This window comes from Sipha flava, unplaced genomic scaffold (genome assembly GCF_003268045.1).
Source record: "Sipha flava isolate LNK unplaced genomic scaffold, YSA_version1 277_pilon_pilon, whole genome shotgun sequence".
In the NCBI taxonomy this organism is placed as follows: Eukaryota; Metazoa; Arthropoda; class Insecta; order Hemiptera; family Aphididae; genus Sipha; species Sipha flava.
The window spans coordinates 653405-676548 of record NW_020272943.1 but is presented as its reverse complement, the minus strand read 5'-3'; the positions used below and the strand labels follow the sequence as shown (position 1 = coordinate 676548).

At 26.5% G+C, this 23144-nt stretch overlaps 1 protein-coding gene across 3 annotated transcripts in view; it reads right to left on the bottom strand.

The window, feature by feature from the left end:
- LOC112685482 overlaps positions 1-19808 on the bottom strand; it is a 188876-nt gene extending 169068 nt beyond the window's left edge. For 2 of the 3 annotated variants that reach the window (XM_025557395.1, XM_025557398.1), the window contains exons 1-3: positions 19600-19808; positions 12345-12408; positions 146-463 (exon numbers count right to left, since the gene is read on the bottom strand). In XM_025557395.1, coding sequence (XP_025413180.1) covers positions 146-436 — 291 coding nt within the window. In that variant the 5' untranslated portion in view covers positions 437-463; positions 12345-12408; positions 19600-19808. The remainder of the gene's footprint in view (positions 1-145; positions 464-12344; positions 12409-19599) is intronic. The other variant, XM_025557396.1, reaches the window with a different exon arrangement.
- Between the last annotated feature and the right edge of the window lie 3336 nt (positions 19809-23144).

Sequence of the window (23144 nt, the reverse complement as noted above, 5' to 3'; positions counted from 1 at the left end):
TTTCCGACCAAGGTCTTATAAGGTAAAATATTATTTACCGTTTACGTATTGCTATTTATGGTACAACTTTCCCGTACATAGTAAAAATATTTGAAATATGATGTAGTAAGCTGAACATATTTTAAATGAAATGACATCTACTTACTTGTTTACCGGCAAACGACTCATTGACGCTGAAGTGTTCGCGGTTGAGAATAGTGAACGCGAAGTCCACGTAAACACGCACAGACTCGGAAGCGCTCTTCCACACCAGATAGGCACCTAACATCTTATCGGTCCGCGAGAATGTGATGGACCATTTTTGATGGCCGCATGCAAACTCTTTGGATGTAACGTCCCGATCGGGGTCGCGCGTTACCGATTTGGTCACCACAAACGTGAACACGTGGGTCTGAACGCGATCAGGCAACTTAACCAACCTGTACAAGAGAGCCATGGTTGAAAGATGATCGCATTACTTGGCCTGTAAACAGAACATAACGCGTTGTAGATTAAAACCATCGCAGTGCATCGAGTATGGCAATTGTTACAGTAACAGCACGTGTATGGTTTTTATTTGATATCGTCTTTGTTTGATGTGAAACATAAACAATACATATGTATATTATATCTGGAAATGTTCGAATACCCTTTTTTAAATACAAATAGAACCCTTAAGAAAAAATGTCTATAACCTAACTATGTGTCTGATTGTTTTCTATTCAATAGTTCTATTATCTGAAAAGTAACCAAATTTAATTGATTTAATTTTGGATTCATCTTCGAACGCATTTTAACAAAGTTTCTATTGGTGGACCAAGTCACCTATATTTGTACCTATATTTTATAGTCAAACTCAATATACTTTAAAATTAATAAATATTTATTTCTAAAAAATATGCATAAGAATAATAGTATTGGATACGTAATAAACAAAAAAATAATCTACTCAAAATAGCATAAAACTTTTTTTTTTTTGGGCTATTAACAATAGTGGCTATAACATTAAGAGATATCATTATGAAAAGTTTGATAAGTTTTTTATTAGATTAAGATTGAATTATAATAACAATGGGTTTAATTAGTATAATAAAAAAAATACTGAATAAAAAAATATTTCAGCACCATGTTTTCAATTACGATGAATTTACACAAATACCAGTGTAATAAATATATAAAGTTCAAATAAATACGACTAAATACAATATTTTTGTATAGAAATATTAGATTTTTTTTTCTGCAATGTTATATTGTATATTTTGAAACCCAAATCTGTCATGAAATACATATTTACGAGTACAATATATGTATCATATATGCTCTATACATTCAATGTAGAAAATATACCTAACAAAATTTGATTTATATTTAAGTCACTAAAACTAGTTTAGGTGCGTAAGTACCTTAAACCTAGTTTAATGTATTAACAATATTATTTATTTCAACCGCATAAACTTACATTGACTAGCTAATTTAAGCATATAGTATTTTCATACTTAAATAATAATTATTCAAGAATAATATAATATTATTTTGGAATTATTCTAGTGTTCTTTATACAGAATTGTATACAGAGTTAAAATTATCATTAAAAATAAAATAATTAATAATTTTGAAATATAGTAAACATAATTGTATAGATTAAAAAATGTAAATTAATTAATTGTTTGCTGATCACAGTTTATCTCAAAGGTTTTAATTCATTTAAAACAATTCATAAGGTTTTTTTTTTTTACACAATTTTTTGACTGTTTTTTGTTTATTAAGGACTACGAAATCCCATCAAAAAATTCAACTAAGTAGACTTAAAAACTATTTCATAACCCATTTGTTATGCTTATTTCATTATATTTTTGAATTAATAAGTGTCAGGAATTTAAAAAAGAATAATAATTATTTTAGATAGGATCAAGAACATTCTTATCCCATTCGAAAACAACTTTTATCATAATATACAAAATATGAAAATCAATTTATTTAATATTAAATTCATATTAATTTTTATTATACTGAAATTAAATTAAAATATCTTAGGATTTTATAATTTTTGAACTACATTAATTATTACTTTTATAACAATTCTTTGAATGCGAATAACGATATATAATCAAGTAAAAGATATATATTCATCATCTCCATTTTACTGAAGTGGCCACAAAATATAGTTAAATAATTCTGTTGTCTCGATACGAGAAATGTTCTTTTAGTATACTTTACCCTGAATTATAAAAGGTATATACTTAGTATAATATTATGCAACATATATTTATATCATCACTTTAAATAATACAATAATATAAAGTAAAATGTATTATAACTGACAAAACATACACACACACACACACCGATACAATTAAATGTAAAATTTAATATACAATATTCAGATGGTTATAGAGTAATACAGTTATCTTGTCAGACATGAATGATTATGTGTAGACTGTTACAACATTACATAACCCAATAATTTAATTAATTTAAGTTATTGACTTATAATTGTTCTTTTTCATAAAGACCACGTTAATTTAAATAATTATTATATAAAATATCTATTTTTTTTGTATAATTAATATACGCTATAAAGACTATTATTATCATCAATATAAATAACAAAACTGTATATCATACCAACTGTTATCATAAACTTGAAAATATTGTATGATAAACAATCATCAAAATGATTTATTTGTAATAATACACTTGTCGTGATAATTTTTTTCTACTAAACAAACTGTACAAAGGGTTGCCTCTAGGGAAGGATGACGGAGTCTTCACCACTCTAGGCTCTACGCTTAGTTCTAAATTTACATTTCTCCCGTTTTCATCAATAATAATTTTCATAAATATACAAAGATACTTACATATAATACTTACTTAATATTTTAACAATAATTATAATAAAATCATTATTTTGAGGGATCCTTACTATTTATATTTTTTAAATTTTTTTAACTCTTAGTTATCTTATATTATGTACAATAGATATTATAATTATTTTAGATTTAAATATATATTTTATTTTGGGTGCATATCTATTATGTTATATGCCATATTATTTATTCCATTTATTTTAATAAAAAGTAACTGTTATTTTTTATTTTCAATCTCTTCAGAATAGTTTTTTTTTATTATTTAATATTAATCAAGCTCTTTATTTTGTGTTAATGATTCCTTGAGTTATAATAAAAACATAACATATTCCTCTATAATATGGTACATTACTAATGAGCTTAAATTGTATACTTCTTCAGGTGATAAAGGACAAGAGATGAACACATTTGTTCTAGTAATCAGTAGGCACTCCATCACCTTAAATCTACACCATTATTTTGTGAAAAAATTTTATTAATATAATTTAATGAGCTATTTTAAATTCTTATTACTTATCATTTTCATTACTTCACTAGCATACAATAAATGTGTTGTATTTTATACTCATCTTGCGTTATTTTTGTAACAATATTTACATCATTAGCTTAACTATACAAATATACGTACACAGTCAAAGGAGTTAAATTTAATAAGTACATATTTCAGATAAGTTCCTACATAAGTTTTATATGAATATAAAAACGTATATGAGGCCAACAATATTTCTCTTTGTAATATAATGTAAAATTTATATTTAATTACTTGTACGAAAAGCAAAAAAAAAAAATTATATTATACAATAAAATTAAGATTAAAAATTATATACATTTTTAATCTTAATTTTAAATTAAGATTTTAAATAAAATGTTTGATAATCAGCACTAAAAGTAGAAAATAAGATAAAAAAAAATAGAGGACTTCATTTGTTTGGTAAAAATCTCAATTTTCCTGTATGCTAACAAGGAATATATATATATATATATTAAATGTAATGAAATAAAATAGATAATTCAATTTTGTTCTAAATGTTTAAAATAATTCATAATCTTTCTAAATCTAATTTTAGCGCTAGTAATTTTAAAATGTAATTACCTATATTAATTGATGTATCAAATGATTATGACAGTAAAGAATTAACTAATTGTATTTAAAATCAAGCATTGGGTGTGATATATAAATCTTAGAATAATTTTGATACAATTTAGAAAATATATTTGAGCTAATTAAATATTTACAAAACTAATTCATTAGTTCACAATGCGGACAATATTGCCTTTTGGTCGGCGATGATCATATGTAATTGTAGTTATGAAGTGTGATATGAATAAAAGAAACACTATATTGAATTATATATTTATTTACTCGTATATCTATTATACATATTCTTATTTTTATTTTTAAGGGGCATCAAACAATATTTTGCTTCTTAAAGGTTTGGCAGCTTTAAGAATGTTGAGGACTATTGAATTAATTCAACGATTTTTTTTTAATTCTGAGTTTAACAATCAATCCTTTGAAATAGGTACTCTTATAAAGTCGGTACACTATTAGAAATATTGATTACATTTCGCAAATTAACTTCCCACAGCTTGTGACAGTGTAGCAAATACATTTATGATTTTAATATAACAGTCAATATTAATTTTATCGACAACGGCTAGGTTAATTTTAAGTATCCGCATTGTTAAAACCAAAATAGTGCTTTTATGGCCATTTTTTTTTTTTATAAATTATTATGTTTATATTACAACAAATATATTATTCAATATAAATCGTGAAATAAGATCAAGACTTATAGAATTAATTTTATTCATTCGTTTAATGAATAAAATTTCAAGTAAATGATTTCATTGTAATATATTCCAATGATTCTCAAACTTAGTGGCGTGCTTTCCTTGGGACACTTCAGAACTCAATATAGGTGGTACAGAATAAAAATGTCATACATTTATTGTTGGACCATTTTATTTCACAAATAAAAAAATTTGAATATTTAAACAATAAAGATTCAAAAAATTAATTGTAACCAGTGACTTATTTTATTTTTCGTAGAAGCCGGAATAATTATATTTTATAATTACAAAGCCTTGAATAAAAAAACATTTGGAAACCACTGTTACGTAAAAGATTACTTTAATCTCAAAACCATGTTTTATTAATAGTGTGATTGGTATATATTTAGAAATATAATTAAAATAGTTATCTTTGTTGTTATTTAACTATTTTCTGAACGTCTTTGCTGGAAAAAATTATGGAATTAATCCACATATTATCTAATGCATTTTTAATTAGTTTTCATTATTTTTACTGTGAGAATTTAGTATAATTGTGACTATACTTAAATTTAATAATTAATAAGAGTTAAAAATAAATTTTATTAGGCTATAACTATTAAAAAATAATTGTATTTTGGAATATATAAAATATATTAAAACTCCCATATGTGTTAATTTAGAAAGGTTACGAAAGTACCTATTTTGTTTTTAACCAAATATTAGTATATTATATTAGCTAACATATACTATGTGCATTTTTGATCATCTTTAGGAGTCATAAACATCAATAAATTTTTTCTTAAGCATTCTCCAGTAACTCAAATAAAAAAATTATTAACAATAATAAAACATTTGACATTATTGATGATCAATTACTAGTATATAAATATAGATATAACTATTGATATAAAATATTAGTTAAGCAAAAAAATGATAAGACTCAGTTAACTCAAATTGTTTTAATTCTAAATTTGCGAAGTATTAATAAACATTTAGAGTGTAATAAAATTTAAAATGTGCTATCAAGTTTGGATTTAAAATCTCGTGTAAATGATCTACCATACTTTATTTAAGTTTAATTTATCCAAATATTGATCCGGTTCCATAAGAATTGTGGAAGTAGATAACTTTTTCAGCATAATTACAAAATCAAACATAAGAAAATAATTTATGTAAAACCAATTTTCCACAATCTTATAAGATCAAAAAATCTTGTGTAAACCATTTGAGTTATTTTTAATTTTTTTTTTTCGTATAGCAATACATACTGCTATAAAAATTATTTTATTTTATCTACAAATATGCACTTAAACATAATCTAAACTTTTTCAAGAATATTTAAGTATTATTTGTATTTTAAAATACTTTTTTATCCTTAAAACGAAGAAATTTCACGGTCTAGTTTCTTATACATACTAAAATGATCTCAATAACGCGATACCATCATTAATCGGAAACGAAAATATTATCATTATGACAAAAATAAAAAAAACTATATGTAAACATTTATTACATGTTATTATACATGTAATACAATAAATCCTCTAAATAATAAACCCTCAATAAGATGGATATATATGTTATTAAAGTGATAATCTTGTGATTGGAATAACTGTTAAAGTTTTCAATTGTTTTTTTTAAATTATGTGTTATTGGAATTAACCACAGAAAATATAAACTGTATCACCTTTAATAATCAAAACTAAACTAATACTCCAAATATTTTTTTCTTAATAAATATTGAATCAAAAATGTACGAATTTACCATAAAATGATTTTGATTTTGAAATTATACATGCATTCAATTTTGAGTAGTTTTAAAACAATTTTTTCGGTCTCCTTACAACTGAAACTACTTCATAACAAGAAAATCAGTTAGTCCTGAACGATTCTATTGAAAGGTTATAGTAAAGTTATCATTAATTATTTTAAGGTCCAAGTTATTCGTAGAATGTTTGTAACTTTTTAAATCGTTCAATAGAACATTATCACTCACATAGTTCAGATTGTAAATATTTCCATACTATGGTAATATAGATGAAAAAAAATCATTATAATATAATAAAACTACAATTATCTTGTTGGCATGTAAAAAGTTTCGTCAGGCTGTATTTTCTAAGCCAACAAAAATATATGACATTGCGGTAACCAGCATCAATAGAAAAAAATTAAATGGTAATTACAGTAGCTATATACATGTATTGAATATAAATTCCATACAGATGATTAAATTTTATATTGATAAGGTAAATAAATATATACATGCAGGACAATAATATATAAAGATATCCAGCAATAGCGAAGTATTTCTGACGAAGTTAGTATATTTTATACTATAAATAATGTATAAAATTAATTTATTATTATATAGGTGTTTACAATAAAACAAAAAATCATGTTCATATAAAATTTAGTATGTTGATGTAACATAAACAGTCAAACATATTTTTTTTTAAATGTATTTCGATGAATCGTAAACAATAATAATACTGTATTTTATAAATATAAATGTTAAGGACGGCGTAATCTATAGGCAATTGTGGTACATGTACGACGTGCGTTCAGATTAAAGTAAATATACAATGTTTATTCACATTTATAATATTGCTTTTTCATATTATTAAATTATTTTATGAGTATATATAATTACATCTAGATACATCCATATCAATATGTACTTTATACTTAACTTATCTTTATATTTTTATTTTGTACAATTTTCTTTACGAATTATTTGATCACGAATAATATACAAATAATGATATCAATATTTTCAATAAAAATTAAGATCATTATTAAACATTTAGAAAACATTGACAAAAACCACAATTTTTCCAAAAAATATATAAAAAAGGAAATACATTTTTTTTTTTTTTTTATTTATTAAAATGTAGTGTTTATCGAAAATTGAATTATTACAATCTTGCTTGATTGCGCAACATTGGAAGTAATTTTACCTTTTCAGGTATCAATAATTTGCATCAAATAATATAATATATAATGTGAATCATATCACATCTTACAACAATGTAAGATAATTTTCACGACAAAAAAAAAAATAAAAAAATATTTTAATAATAATAAAAACCTATTTACCTAAGACAAAATACCTGGAATAAAAGTCGAAAAATCTGTTGCGCATCGTTTCTATAAAATCTGTTATGGGTCGTAGCTAAAAGTCACAGGCAAGTATGTATATCGATTGGTGAAACACGGAAGATAATAAAACTAGTAGGTGGTGTACGACGGTCAATCGATTATGTGCATTGGCAGTCGAGTAGAGGCCAAAAGGACATAAGGCAATCCATAGGTAGCACAAATAAATACGTAGATGTGTGTATTCAATGCTGCTACCAATCACACAACATCTGATAAACGACAACTTATGATTTATTATTAATAGGTTTATTTTATTATCCAAGAAAGATGTAAACATAGTTCAAATACTCAAAACTTAGTCAACAAAATAGATAAAAATTCATGCTGTAAAAAAATAAAACAATAAAATTCAATTTTTATTTACAACTTCAAAATACATAAAAAATTTTTTTCTTTTTTTAATGTATGAAATAATATGTATGTTTCATTATACCAACGAAATATTTGGCACCGATTTGATTATACAATATAGAGTATTGAAAATATATTTTGGTAATATGATTAATTGATTCTTAAAACTTATAGAAATTATTTACTATTCAACACAAGTAAATCAAAATGCAGATACAAATTCAGTACTACAGAAAAAGTAATAAAATAAAGTAACACTCAGAGTATTATTAATGGAATTAACTATGCATTTTTAAAAACCAAGAATAACAAATAAACTAAATAACTAATAACAAAATTTAACTAATTTAAACAAAAAATTTCCAAAACTATTTAAATATGTACTATACACTATATTAAAAATTAAATATTTACTAAATATTTATTTTGAACCTGAGAGTTGAAAAACAAAATGGCAAATTACATAAACGTCCTTTATATAAAGGCTAACCTAACCAAACTTTTTCAAGGTTAAAATCAGAGACAACAGTGAGTGTTTTGATTCTGATGCCAAGTAAAAACATCAATCGGGTCAGAAAAAAAACTTTCAATTCACTAAGACTATAGAATGCAAGGCAGGTTTAATCTAATGTGAAAACAATGTTGGTTTTATTTATTGACGTTTAAAGAATTGTCCATTCAGAGCTCGTTCAATATAGAAAGATTTTAACTTTTCGAGAAAAGTTAAGTTTTAGGACAAAGGTGATCGATCCCAAATAGTTAGGAGAAAGGCGAGGGAGATGAAGAAGAAGTAGGTGAAAACTTTCAAAATACCCAGAGTAGTAGGTATTTATATGTTCTGAGTATTTTTTTTACAGGGAGTGTGCGAATATTTTCACCATCATTTTTACATCGGTTACCTGATTCTTTTCAAAACCTATTCTTATGTTCTGAGATTATTTAAAAAAATATATTTTCAATAAAATAACATAAACACAATTTTTACTTATTTTTTTTTTTTTTAATAGTTTTTGTATCTATAGGTATTATGTTACTAGCTGGATTACCCAGCTTCCCACGGAAAATTCTTCGCAGGGATATAATTCTAAATAGATTATTAACTTACACTATTTAAAGCCTAGTTTGGCGTAACTGTTGATTATAAAACAAATAAAACGAAATTTTAAATTAATTTGTATAGCAGTTTTAGTTGTACACTGAATTACCCAGTTTTGCATCATGGAACCGTTTTTGTCGGTGCCAATTTTTTTTTTTTTTTTTTAATCCCTTTTTATTACATTTCTAGGATATTGCCGAGACCGCTATATTAAATTTCAAGTATAAACATTTTATTGTTTTTGTGATGTAGCTATGACAAATGAGTGAGTGTTATTTACATTTTTTTCAAATAAATTTTTATTTATTTATAACTGAATTACCCGGCGTTGTTCGGTAAAAAATTGTGAGTGTTCAGTTAATTTTAAAAGTTACTTACTTTGGAAAGTACTCGTATGTCTTTTTAAATGTAATTAACCCGAAATGGCAGTTAAAATAATAATTTGTAATTTATTATAATTTTACGAGTATATTAAATTTAGCCAAAAATACGGTGAGTATCGTTTGTGGATGATAAGGTAATCGCTTTTGCAAATTATTTACAGTAAAATAGACACATTCACCATTTTCTAGGTGCACACTGAGATGAATGACAGTGAGGTTCCTTTCCGTTTTTTCAGTTGATATTGCAACAACAAAACCACAACTGCTTGTTCGGGCCTAATCAAGTGTACTGATGCTTCCCTTTCCTTTTTTTGTGACAAAACATAGCCTATGTTCTTATTCAAAGTCTAATCTATCTCTGTACCAAATTTTATCAAAACTGATTAAGTAGTTTTGAAATTCATAACAGACAAAGATAGAAACAATGTTTGCGTTTTATAGATATAGATTGAAAATATTTTTTTAAATGGACTTAGAAAAAACAAATAAATTTTCGACAAAAAATTACCATGATCATAATGTAAAAATTGCCTGACAAATATTCTCATTCCCTTGGTAAAAATGAAATCAGAACATACAAATACCTATTATTATTTGAGTGTTACAAGGACATAAAATGGTTGGTATCTGCTGTACAATAATAAATCAATTAATATTTTAATAGGTCTGAACGTAAATATATCTTAATTATGCTATACTTGAAACACAATAAAAGCCGATTGAATAAATGCACTTTGTTGGGCAGCATACTAATGGGGTATGATGTAAAAGTGAGATAAATTATACAATGTATAAGTAATAGGTAATTTTTTACTATTAGAGGTGTGTTAGAAACCTATATAGTGTATACATTTAAAAAATATATTAAATTATAACAATTCACATTTTACATGCAATCCTAGGCAAAACATCAGTACCTACTATAAAGCAACAAATATTTCCAGTTATAAAAATTTACAAAAATAATTTTAAATATAAACTAAAAATAAGAAATTTAAATTTTATTTTAAACTTTGTTATCAGTTATAATATTTATAAACTAACCATAATTCAAAAAAAATATCAAAAAATTAGCCTTCACTAATTTTTTTAACTATAATTTAAAACGAATTAGCTTTTAAAAAACTTGCAGTATTAATAAATTGTCCAATGCATTCAATTAATAAAATTTCTTTCAAGAACTTAAAGTACAACAGTAAAACTATTTATTAAAATAATATAAAATTATGTATCTAAATGGTTACGATATTTAGGAAATCAAGCAACATAAAATTATTGCATTTTAACCGAAGCGTCTATTTTCAAAGTATGAACACAGTATTATATTATGTGATACATTTATATGGTATAACTGTTAATTGTATTTAATTAAATTATGATTAAAAATTTTACACACATGATATTAAAGAATACTGCATTATGGCATAATCAAGAATCATGCGAGAAATATATCTATGTAAAAAAGTTAAGTATTCAAATTTAAAATTAATGATTGAATAAATGTAAGTTATAGCAAAAAGTCTTGTATCATATATCTATCATTATTTATAATATTTGGTAATAAAGTGTTATAGACAAGTTGTCTAAGAGTTAATATTACCAATAAAGAGTCAATTTATTAATTCAAAAGAAAATCCCACGTAATTCATATTTTATCGTTATTAAAATATTGCTTGAATTTGGAATAACAGTGTTTATTGAATTGTAACTGTAGTTTCATTTTTAACGATGCTGCCAACAGTATAATATTTACAAAAATAAGTTTTTTTTTTGTTTTAAGGTATAAAAAGAATCAAAATTATAAAGGGAATTATGAAATAATTAAATGTAAATAAATAATTAAAAATATTTTATTAAACTTTTACACTCTTACTGGTTTTGTCTCCTCTCTCTTCATCGCATGCCAAAAACCCAAACCATCTTAGTCTATTTTCTCTCATCTTATCCACTATTTTAATAATAATCAATAAAAAATAAATATTGACAAAATTGACAAACATCATGAAAACCCACATACATTAAAATACATGAAAATTAGATACAAGGTTGTTCATATAATCATAAATTGTTAATTCTATTTTTGCAACATTTAAAAAGTTAAAAGTTCAATTTTCCTTATTAATACATTTTGTTCTACTTCTATATCCACCATGTTTAGAAATATAAATTGACACCTTAGTTGATCTCTAACCTCTTGCACTCAGAATCGTTTTTTTTAGAGCAACGGTAAATATGTTTTAAGTTTAAAAATTAATATGGCGATATAATTTACCTTTCCATGTATCCCATCCTGACGAGTAGTGTCGCCTGACCTAGGAGTCCACTCATTTTTTTATTTTATAATTCCATTAAAATTATTATTACCTAACTTTTTTTCGTTTAAAAAAAAGGATAGTTAAAATTAGTTAGAAATGATAACACTATTATTCCATTTATAAAATCAAACAAATTTTGGAAATAACTTTTAAAAATCTGGTCCATTTTTCATTTTGTTTGAACTCATATTATTTATAAATTAGCAAAACTAAAATGATGAAAGTTAAAAAGTTAAAATTAAATTAAAGCAAATTATAAACATTTAGCTTATAAAAATACCATAATATATTTCGCCCATGTGGTTAAAATTATATAAATAAATCAAATTAAATTGTTAAAATTTAGAAACCTCTTCATATTTTTGAATAATCTATTTATTCTAATAATTTATATTAAATATAGTTCCACATGACATACCATAAAAATTGGTGTATTTAATTAGTTTCAACCACGGAAAATGATCAGGTATCGTTGAAATCACCTAAAACAGATAAAAATATAATACATAAATGTCAGTATGACTATTTTTTGTAGTGAAATAAACCTATTGGATGATACGAATAAACCCTCAAAAACAATTTCAATTGAAATTTATTTGCTATAAAAATGTTATAAGATATTTTTGAAATTCAACGTATCCACAATAAAATAAAGTTATGAAGTATTCCAAAATATAAAAAACGATATAGAAAAATTATGGTCTTCTGTATAAATTTATGTTGTATTTTTTAAAATTTTGAGTATACATAAAAACCTAACCTCGGATGAATAACAATTAGAAGACAATTTTTTGCCTGAAGATCAGTCGATAATTGACTATAGGATAAAATGAAATTATAAACGGCTGTATATGTATAATGAAATAATATCATACATATATATAATACAACAAATGTATTATTATAAAAACTATGAACGCAATATTTAAACTTTTTTTTAACCAAATCTCTCATATATTGATATTAGTGTTGAAAACGACAAATTTAAACGATTACAAACAATCGCAAAAAGTATATTAGGTAAATAAAAACTTTTATTTTAATATTCCGAACAACGACAAGCGTTATTATGCAATAAATTAGCGACATAAGCTTCCAACCATCAGTTCGGCCGTAATGTTTAATATAAACGCTTACATGTTATGCCATTTTCGCTCCGTTATTCGTACGCTTGTTAATTATTATTAATGCTATCGTCAATATTACCGGTCGGTATTAATAAATAGCGTCATCATGAAAAACCAAAGTAAAAAAAAAGTGTGCTGTTTTGACACCGCTACGAACTATTATCAAATCCAAACGAAATTTTTCTAATTCATTCATCTCACACAACCATTATGATAAAAAAATCTCACCAAATATATACGCCGCTTTCAATACTGATGATTTTAACACAAACACAACTACCATGCCTTTTTTTCGCTCTAATTCCCTCTACTACTGATCTCATCCACAACATCATAACGATGAAGGTCCAATTTATATCAACCAATATCACCAATTTATATCAAATTACGCATCATTCAATAAATAAGCAATGATATTAATTTCGCTTGGTACCTAGTATACATATATGCACTACACATTTATGTAGATTGGAACACTAAAAATATTATTATAATACGAGTTGTTTTGACTTAATAACTAATCTAGATAACATTTTATATATGTTTAGAATATGGAATATTTGTTGATTTATATGGGCATTTAATATTAATTAATTAAAATCCATAAACAATATGGTTCTATTGTGCTTAAAAATTAAGTTTAAAAAATCTGGAGTAAACATAATATTTTAATGTAAACATAAAAGTTTTATTTTTTAAATTATTGAATAAAGAATATAAAGAACTGATCAAACAATTACAGTTTAATTTTAGAAATTAGACTTAAAAGATATTAGTTAACCTAAAGACAATATTTATAATAATCTTTGAAAGTTTTAAGTACAAACCACCTAACTATATTCAAGCATCGGTGATTCTATAATTAATATATATATTTTTTTTTTTTTTTTTTGATAAAATAAAGAATTCTAAATTTTAAACTTTTAAGTCAAAATATTTTATTCGTCACATTATGTCGTAATATTATTGAGAAATAAATTACAATAGAAACCGTTTATAATTATGAAAAAGTTTTAATGACCTTAAATTGAAGGCCATGGTACAACAATTTTTTTTTATACATATAATAATTTGTATCAGTTCTTATGACATCTGAATAACAACTGAGTGACTGTGCAGATGTAATGACGGTTTTTATTTTATCTGTAATGATATTACATTTATCGAAGGTAACATAACAACCGATAATATTCATTGTATTGTTTCATAATTTTTTCGTTAATATTCCGTTTTAGTGACGTTTGTGTACTTGAGCATAGTCAACGTGCGATGGATTGTGTTTTGTGTACATTATTAGTGGTTGAATTATAGCAAGCTGAGCAAACGTAAACAATGCGCAATTGAAGAAAGAGCCAAAGTAATTTTTCGTTTAAGAAAAGGTAAACAAATTCCGACATAATAAACGAGGGAGGCATAAAACAGTCAATGAGTAATTTTCAACATGTAGAAAGCCCAAGAAAATACAACAGGAGATTCAAAACGAGAAATTATTTATTTTTTTAATATAAAAAATTTAATTAAAATTATATGATTATTTTTACAGATAGAAATATTAAAATTACTTTTTAATACAGTTTTCAGTTTTAAAATAATTATTAAATCTAGATACTGAAGTGACAATAATTCATTCTTTGCTATTCATACTATATAAACATTTAAAATCGTAATAGTATAAACTATATAAACCTATTATACACACATTTACATACCATGATAATACTGGAATATAGAAAACCGGAAATCATAATTTGTATTTATTTTAAAGAATATAAATTTGTAAAAAAATCAAGTATCAACATTTAAACTTAAAGACTTGTACTATTTTAGTACAATCGATTATTAATATTATTTTATTATTTATAAGGATTTTTTTTTTTTTTTTTAAACGATATTTTAATAATAATATTTTAAGCAATATATTACATTATATTATGTTTGAGTCTATTCAAAATAGTGACAATCGAAATACATTATTCAACTTTAGCAAAATATTTTGACATTTGTAACAATTACTATCTTAATAGCTTGATATATTTAAAATCAATAACACTATTTATATATATCCATAATAAACACATTTTCTGTCGTTCTGTCTTTTATTAGTATTATTTTGAAAATGAGTAAGTTCAATTAAATACCGAAATTCTACAATTTTAAATATTTTTATATGTATGATTGAATATATACACTATGCAAACAATAATTATTATTGCTCCTCAAATATCAGGGGGTTATTTACAATAATAATTTTTTAAATACAATACAATTGTAGTTAAATATTCTAAAAACGTTCTATGTTTGTTCTTATTTCAAGAGTAAGACCGGATGCATATTGAGACATAGTAACGTAGCACAACGCAGAGTAGCATAACATAGTTTTTTTAATTTATTATTTAGAACGTACTATCGCATATCAGGAATCAGGATAGGACAGAGCAAAACTGTACCTGTGTCGAACTGCATCACGCAGTGTCCTGGATACAATAAACTGCGCGCACTGTGCTACACTACTATATTTTTCAGTTACTACCATAATTTTCACTTTCTTAATATTTTTAATGTGGAAGAGTCTGTAATTGAAGCCGTCCGATATTACAATGTCTTATATGATACTAGTCATATCAACTAAATGAAGATAAAATTAAAATGTGAAATTTTTTTATAAAATTACTTTTCCACAGTTTTTCACGTATACTTAACAAATGTAATAAAAGAAGTTCATAAAATTTATCATCAGAAACTGATTTAGTAGTTAAATTTATTAAATTTTCTGCTATCGTTTTGCTCATGACTGGGTGAACGGTGACACAGAATTGCATAATAATATGCACTCACATTGGTTACACATTTTTTCCAGCACTTTGCTGCCCTACGCTGTGCTGCGTTACCTTTTACTGTTACAAAATATGTCTTTTTTACTTCATAATTGTATTTTTATATTTCATATTTTATCGTATGTTTGGAAATTTATGTTTGGAAAGTAACTAATATTTTGGTATTGTTCCATTTAACCTTCATTCCCTGGTTTTCAGATGAATTCAGTTATAATATGTAATTCAAAAATCATTATTTAATAGCAAACTAGTTCATCATAATTTATTAATTCTTAATTAAAGCTTCTGTACTTAAAACTGTATTAATAAAGTGAGATGTATCTCTATCTTAATTTTTATTTCAATCAAGTACCTTATGATTTAGAAACAGGATGTCCAAAGGATAAGCCGTTAATATTACATGAAAATACAGAATATTTTAAAACTAAATAAAATTATTATTTATAAAAACAGTATTTTAATTAATTTGAGAGTTTTTTTTTAACCCTCAAAATTTAGTCAATTATTTAGTCTAAAATGAAATCTTTATATTTTAATAGTATATGTATCGTATGATAAATTATAAAATTCAAACAATACAAATTGTTTTCATTTATTTTTCTAGTTTACACTTATAAAATTGTTTTTTATTGTTTTCTAGTGAAATCGAAAAACTTAATGCACGAATATTTCATCATTGTTATGATAAGTGGTTATCTTCTAGAGTTATCCTTTAGGTATACATTTTATTTATTGAAAGAAGTAAAATAATATGACGTGTTGAACATTCGTAAAAGCATAAAAAAACCTTGGTTATATTTTTTTTTAAACCCGTGTGTTATGACTTTGTAAGTAAAAGCTATTCAAAATATTTTATAAAGTTTTGTTGAAAATGAGTGGTATATTGGAATAAATATTATTACTTAAGATAACTGATATTTAAAAATATAATTAGTTCAATAAAGTAGGGAAATGTTTCGGGCTTCTGGTAAAAATAGCTTCAAAAAAAATGTTTCTAGGTACAAATAACGGTGTAAGTAAAGGTATATGGCTTAAATGTAAGAAAAACTTTGTAGTCGAATAGTATGTAATTATAAATAAATCATAATATAATTCATAAACATTAATAAATTAAAACAAGTAATGTTTTAATATATTTTAATATTTAATCACAATGTATGATTAAATCTTAATCGAAATAGTACAAGTTTTTATTTATATTTTAAAATATTGTAGAAGAAATTTTATTATAATTTCCATTTCAATAAAAAAACACATGCTTTTAAAATAATTCATTACAAAATTAAATAAATTTTACAAATTTAATTTACACATTCTTTTACACAAAAACGATCAATTCCAAAGAATTAGTATGAGTAATAATAATATACTTACTTCTTTTTATCAAATACAAATATTCAACAGTGTAAAACGAAGAATTATAATATTTATTTATATTTAAAATTTCAATAGGAAACTTAATTGTTTCATAATATTTATAATGTGACCAATGTGCCGCATGTGTTTTTCGATTTCAAATATTTTATATATAATATTTTAAAAATATTATAAACCATATTTTGATATTAGATACTGATAAAATTGTATGAGTTATTGTACCAAAAAGTGTTTTCGACTTAATAAAATGAAGAAACTATTCAATTTTAAGCTGCTAATTGATTTAACAATTTTTTTGATGTACACATAATGTAAAATCTTTCAATTTAAAAAGTTTTTATCTGTTTTTAATATTACATTTTTATTATTATATTTTAATATATCTTTATATATTTTTATGTATCTTTACCTTATTACTAATAAGTATACTGTATCATGATATCAACCATTGCTAACCGGTATAAACTAGATAACTACCAATAGTATTATTAAATTATAATAATTAAACTTTTACATACAAGAAGTATATATATACATATAAAATATATGTAAATATGATATATGTATATTATATATATTTGACACATTAATTTACTTCTCTAACCTAAAATATAAAAACATGCTTTTACTATAAAACCGATTATTTTAATTAATATTATACTGTACAGCGTAATTTTTAAAATGTGTATTTATTTTGATCCCATGTATTAAGATTTGATGATTCGAAAAATTATTATTATTTTTGACGCGGCTGCTGTTGAAGTTTATTTTCGGTTCAGATGGTCCAATGGACGATAAAGTTAATTCGTGTGTAGAATATAAAAATGAAGCACTATTAATTGCATAACACTACATATGTTTTTATTATTCAAAACAAATACTAAGATAAATTTAATGTATATCTTAAATATGTTATGTATTATATTCGATTCAGTTAATGAACATATTTTTATATATAAGGTGATTTAATTCAGAGTACCTACTAAACATTACTCTGTAGAAACGACAATAAACACCTACAATTAACAGAGTTATTTTGTTCCAAGTGGCTTAATATTGAATACAAAGAGGGTATTAACTTGTTAGTAAAATTCCAGGACAAAAATCGTTCATAAAATTATTGTTTAGTGCCAATTTAATACAGTTGTATTATAAAATGTTAACTACTGCATCGAAAAGAAATATCCATATCTTTTTTTGTTTATCTTGCTGAATATATTAATATTATGTAATTACCTACATGATTATTTCAACATTGCTTAAATTATTATAAAATCTAATTTATTCAATAATTTAAACACAATTAACGAGATAAAATTTTCTGAAAATCATATGACATAATTACATAGCTAGTCTATAAAAGCGCATTCATATGGTTTGAATTTCATCAAACGATACATGAGTAGATGAAATGATTTTAATGAAATTGCTGTAACTTTGTTTACCCACATTTGTAAGAAAAGAATCATGAGCTATCGATACAATAATAAATAATAACCAGAAAATAAAAGGTAAGCACTTTGGTATTTTACATCATGGAAGAAAACCGACATGACACTGGACTTTTGCGGATTTTTATTTTACGTCGTCGTGAAAAAATCAAATTATCAAATATTATAAATAATCAAATTCAATAATAACAGTCTTAACGAATATATCTTTATGAATAAGCTATATACTTTGTCATACTCGAGATATCATGTAACTTAAACATCAAGAACGATTTCGATAAAACATTTTATACGAGACGGCTGTTTCTAATAACAAACGCACCGCTGGAACGGTATTGGATTTATAAAACAGGTAAATAACATCTAAATGCGCGAACAACAAGTACATTAGGCGTTCTCGGTGCGATCCACTCGTGGTCTTTCCTAACCTACCTAACCTGGTGGTGGTGAACGATGATAATAAACGCGTGTGATAAATATTACGGTCAGGCAGGGGCGAACGCAAAAAAAAAAAAAAAAATTCCAGGAAAAAGGTTAAAAAAAATGTAAAATGTTTTGAAATGTTGATGAATTGCACGCTTTATTACTCGTTACGTAACACACAGATTCGTATATTTCATTTGCAAGTCTCGCGGGAAACTTTGAAATGAACCGTTCAATTTTTAGGGTAGTATTTTTTCTCGTAATTCGGGAGGGAGGGGTAATTGAGTCCCCTGCATTCTCGCCTGCACTCGGGTTTTTCGTTTGAACACACACGTTGCGGGGGGACGTTGGCGAAGGGATGTTATTTTTTTTATTTATATTTTTTTTTTTTTGTTATTATTCTCGATGACTTTTCGTCTATAATTCGTCTACGCAGTGAACATGAAAAAAAAAATACGTACCGTGGGACGAGTAAAATGGTTCGTTGCGAACGCGGAAAAATAACGGCTACACGGTTCGATCACGCGGCCGGTCGGCGCACGGGAACTGGTCGCGCGCGCGGTGCCTTGCCGTCGGAACTGTCGAACGCGGACGCTGGTGGTTTCGGGCGACTGTTCGCACTGTTCACGGCGTGTTCGCGCGCCGGACGGAAGCGAGCGAGTGGTCGCCGTACGGGTGAGCGAGCGAGTGTCGCGGCGCCGGTGGTGGTGTTGGCGGCGACGGGCGACGACGACGACGTTCGCCCCTCACGTATTGCGCGCACTGCCGCGGCGGCGCACGGTCGCGCGACGCACGCCAACGGAGCCGGCACGGGTGAAACCGCTAGGGCGGACGAGAATAAAAATCGCGAGAAAAGCGGTCGGATCGCGCTTGTGGTGTGGGTGTGGGTGGGGTGGTGGTTGAAATCGCACACAGGTTTCGACGGTCCCGTGTTCGCGCGGCGTACGGAGTTCACAACGTTGCGCGTGCGACGCGTTTCCGAAGGATTTTTTTTTTTTGCTCTCCACGGCGGCGGCCACGACGCGCGCGCAATTATGTTGTACATCCCGATCGCGGCGGCAGCGCAAACAAGTGGTTCGCGCAACAGTGTACGCGCGCGGTCACCGACTGCGCACCGGCAACGACCCACTAACCCGTCGCACCACCACCCCCCCCCCCCGCCAGTTCGTCGGCGGTAAAAACCCAGTCGCGTTTTATTGTTTATAGCAACACGGCGTATGGATACGTTCGCCCGCCGCCGTGTTTCGCGTACACGTTCGGAACACGAGGCGGTCGTATCGAGATTTAGCGGGCGGCGCCGAAGCGGGGTGGATATATGACCTGAAGGGCAACGCAACGGAACAACGGACGCCGGCGAACAAAACGGACAAAAACCGAAACGAACCGTTTCCCGTCAACGCGACGTGCATCCCGATTGAAACGTTCCAAGCTTTGGGGATTGAAAAGTTACCTATGAAAATGCAAAAAAACATTTCGCCGTATAGTTGTGTATAAAAATCGAAAACACCAGATAAATCTGGATCGACGCACCGATCCGGCAGCCATTAGATTACTCGATAACTGTCAGGGCACCAAGATGTCTCACACGTCAGAGACCGTGTGACTTAGTGTAAAGTATTAGACTTGGACCGGGGCAACCCAAACGTTTATACGTTTATCAAAATATTATCATTAATATTTATTCGCACTTTTCAAATATATTGTTAAACACCATCGATCGTTATAAGAAACAGAGCGGTGTTAAAAAAAATAAATTAATAATATACTTGCATATTGATATTTAATTTGTACTGGAATCGATTAAATACGAGTATTCAAATTCGTAAGTTTTAAATAGCATAACTTAATATGCTTCGCTGTATCAATTTTCGTTTTGTGTCAATCAACTTACCTCGCGACACAGTGGTTGAGAAACTGGTGTGATAGGGTTACTGTACCTACCTGTTAGTTTAAGTATTGTTGTTGCTGCTATCGTTGTTATTTTTCACAGGTCAGAGGCGTTTTCACGCATACAAATGTGTGCGATTTGTGATTTACATTTCTTTTGTATTCTATCCGTCTATCTTTATTTGGGCCGTGCTTTATGGTTTCTTATTGTTGGGTTTCCATTTATTTATTAATATAATCATTACACAAGAGCTTATGCTAAGTCATAAAAACCGTGTTGATTAAAACAACCATGTATTATAGAATATTATTACGTGGATCTAAAATTTCTAAAATGTATTCACAATATTAACGGTTTTCTATTAAGTAATTTTTATTTGTCGTGCATTCGTTAAAATCATCCCCAATTAAGCTCATTCCGTTGCCGTTTAAATGTTAGACCACGACGTCCTCGGTTGCAAGCCGTTCGTCTTTCAGAAACATTTTGCGTTTATAAACTGCTATAGAAGTATGAATAATAAATTGTTAGTTATCAAAAATCTGAAATTATAAACAACATAATTAAAAAGTGAGAATCGATATTATATTATGTTATGTATTTTACGAAGGTATATTTCATATTAGCATAAGTTGTCATCGACAACAAACGGCATTCATAAAGATTTTTTTAGTAAATAATACTTATAATTTTTATTTAATAAAATTACGAAAATAAAATACTCGTATGTTTGAGACAGTGTGATAGTTTATAAATTATAGTATTGGTTCCAACTACCATAAAATGATATTATCTATTGTGTCTATCGTACATCGCATAAATCTATCGTCGTCAATTGATAAACCGTTTTCTGGAAAAAAAAAAAGTATGTAATATAACTATAAATAAGAAAATAAATAAAGTAGACTGAGATGATTTGAACATGTTATGAGGTGAGTGGGAACAAATGTAGTAAGAATTGTTATGAAAATGAACGTTGAAGAGAAAAGAGAAAAAAGAAGACCAAAAATGAGATGGTTGGATACGATTGAGAATGATATGAGGGCCGTTGGTGTGTGCATAAAGGATGCAGAAAATCGAGATGAATAGATATTTAGGACAAGGGTGGCTTATCTCAAATAGTTGGGAGAAAAGTAAAAGAGAAGAAAAAGAAAAAGAAGAAGAATTTAGCTATAAATAAACGGAAATTGACGTTACAAATAGAAACAATTTTAAGATCTAATGAATAAAAAAAAAAAAAGGAATCAATAAACTAGTATTGTATTCAATAGTAAAATACTATTCAATTACTTCTAAAATAAAATTATTCGAAAATGTATTACATAGCCTAAAAATTAATTGAATACTTTTACTGATTTATGTAAAATTATAAAAAATTTTCAGTGACATTTGTAATGTTTTGAAATAAACTAGAGGTCAACTAATTCACTACATAGGCATAAACGGGGAGAGGACGAGAGGGGGAAACTTAATATTTAAAGGGCCAATGCTCCCTTTGGTATTTTGTTTAATTAGAAAAATATGATAGAAAAGGCATTTTAGATTTATAAGAATTATTTTATGAATAAAAGTATAATTTGTTTAAACTATTAACTATAAAAAAAAATTAATAGATTAATCAAAATGTATTTATTCATTGGCATTTTTTATCACATTACATCACAATGCAGATTAAGTATATCTGGTATAACAACATAAAATAAAGCTTACCCCTTCATAAGAATTGCCCATGTTATGCCCATGATTCACTAGATTTATAGATATGCGTGTCAAAAAAAAAAAAAAAAAAATGAGTCGTGTTTGTTCGAGATAATATTCATTATCGTAGCAGCACTTTTTTTTTCACTTAGCGTGTCTAACGACTGTTGCACTGGATATAAATATACTTGGTACGTAAAAATAAATATCTGTTTTTAAAACCAAAATTTAAACAGAAATAATAAAAACCTACTTTTAAAATCAAAATTTAAATCAGAAATTATGAAAACCGTTTTAAAAAACTAAAATTGAAACCGACAATCGTTAAAATCAGTATTTAAAACTCAAATAGAAATTATGTAACCGAAATTAAAAACAAAAAATCTGCAAACCGGTAGTTATTTAAAACTGAAATAAAAAACG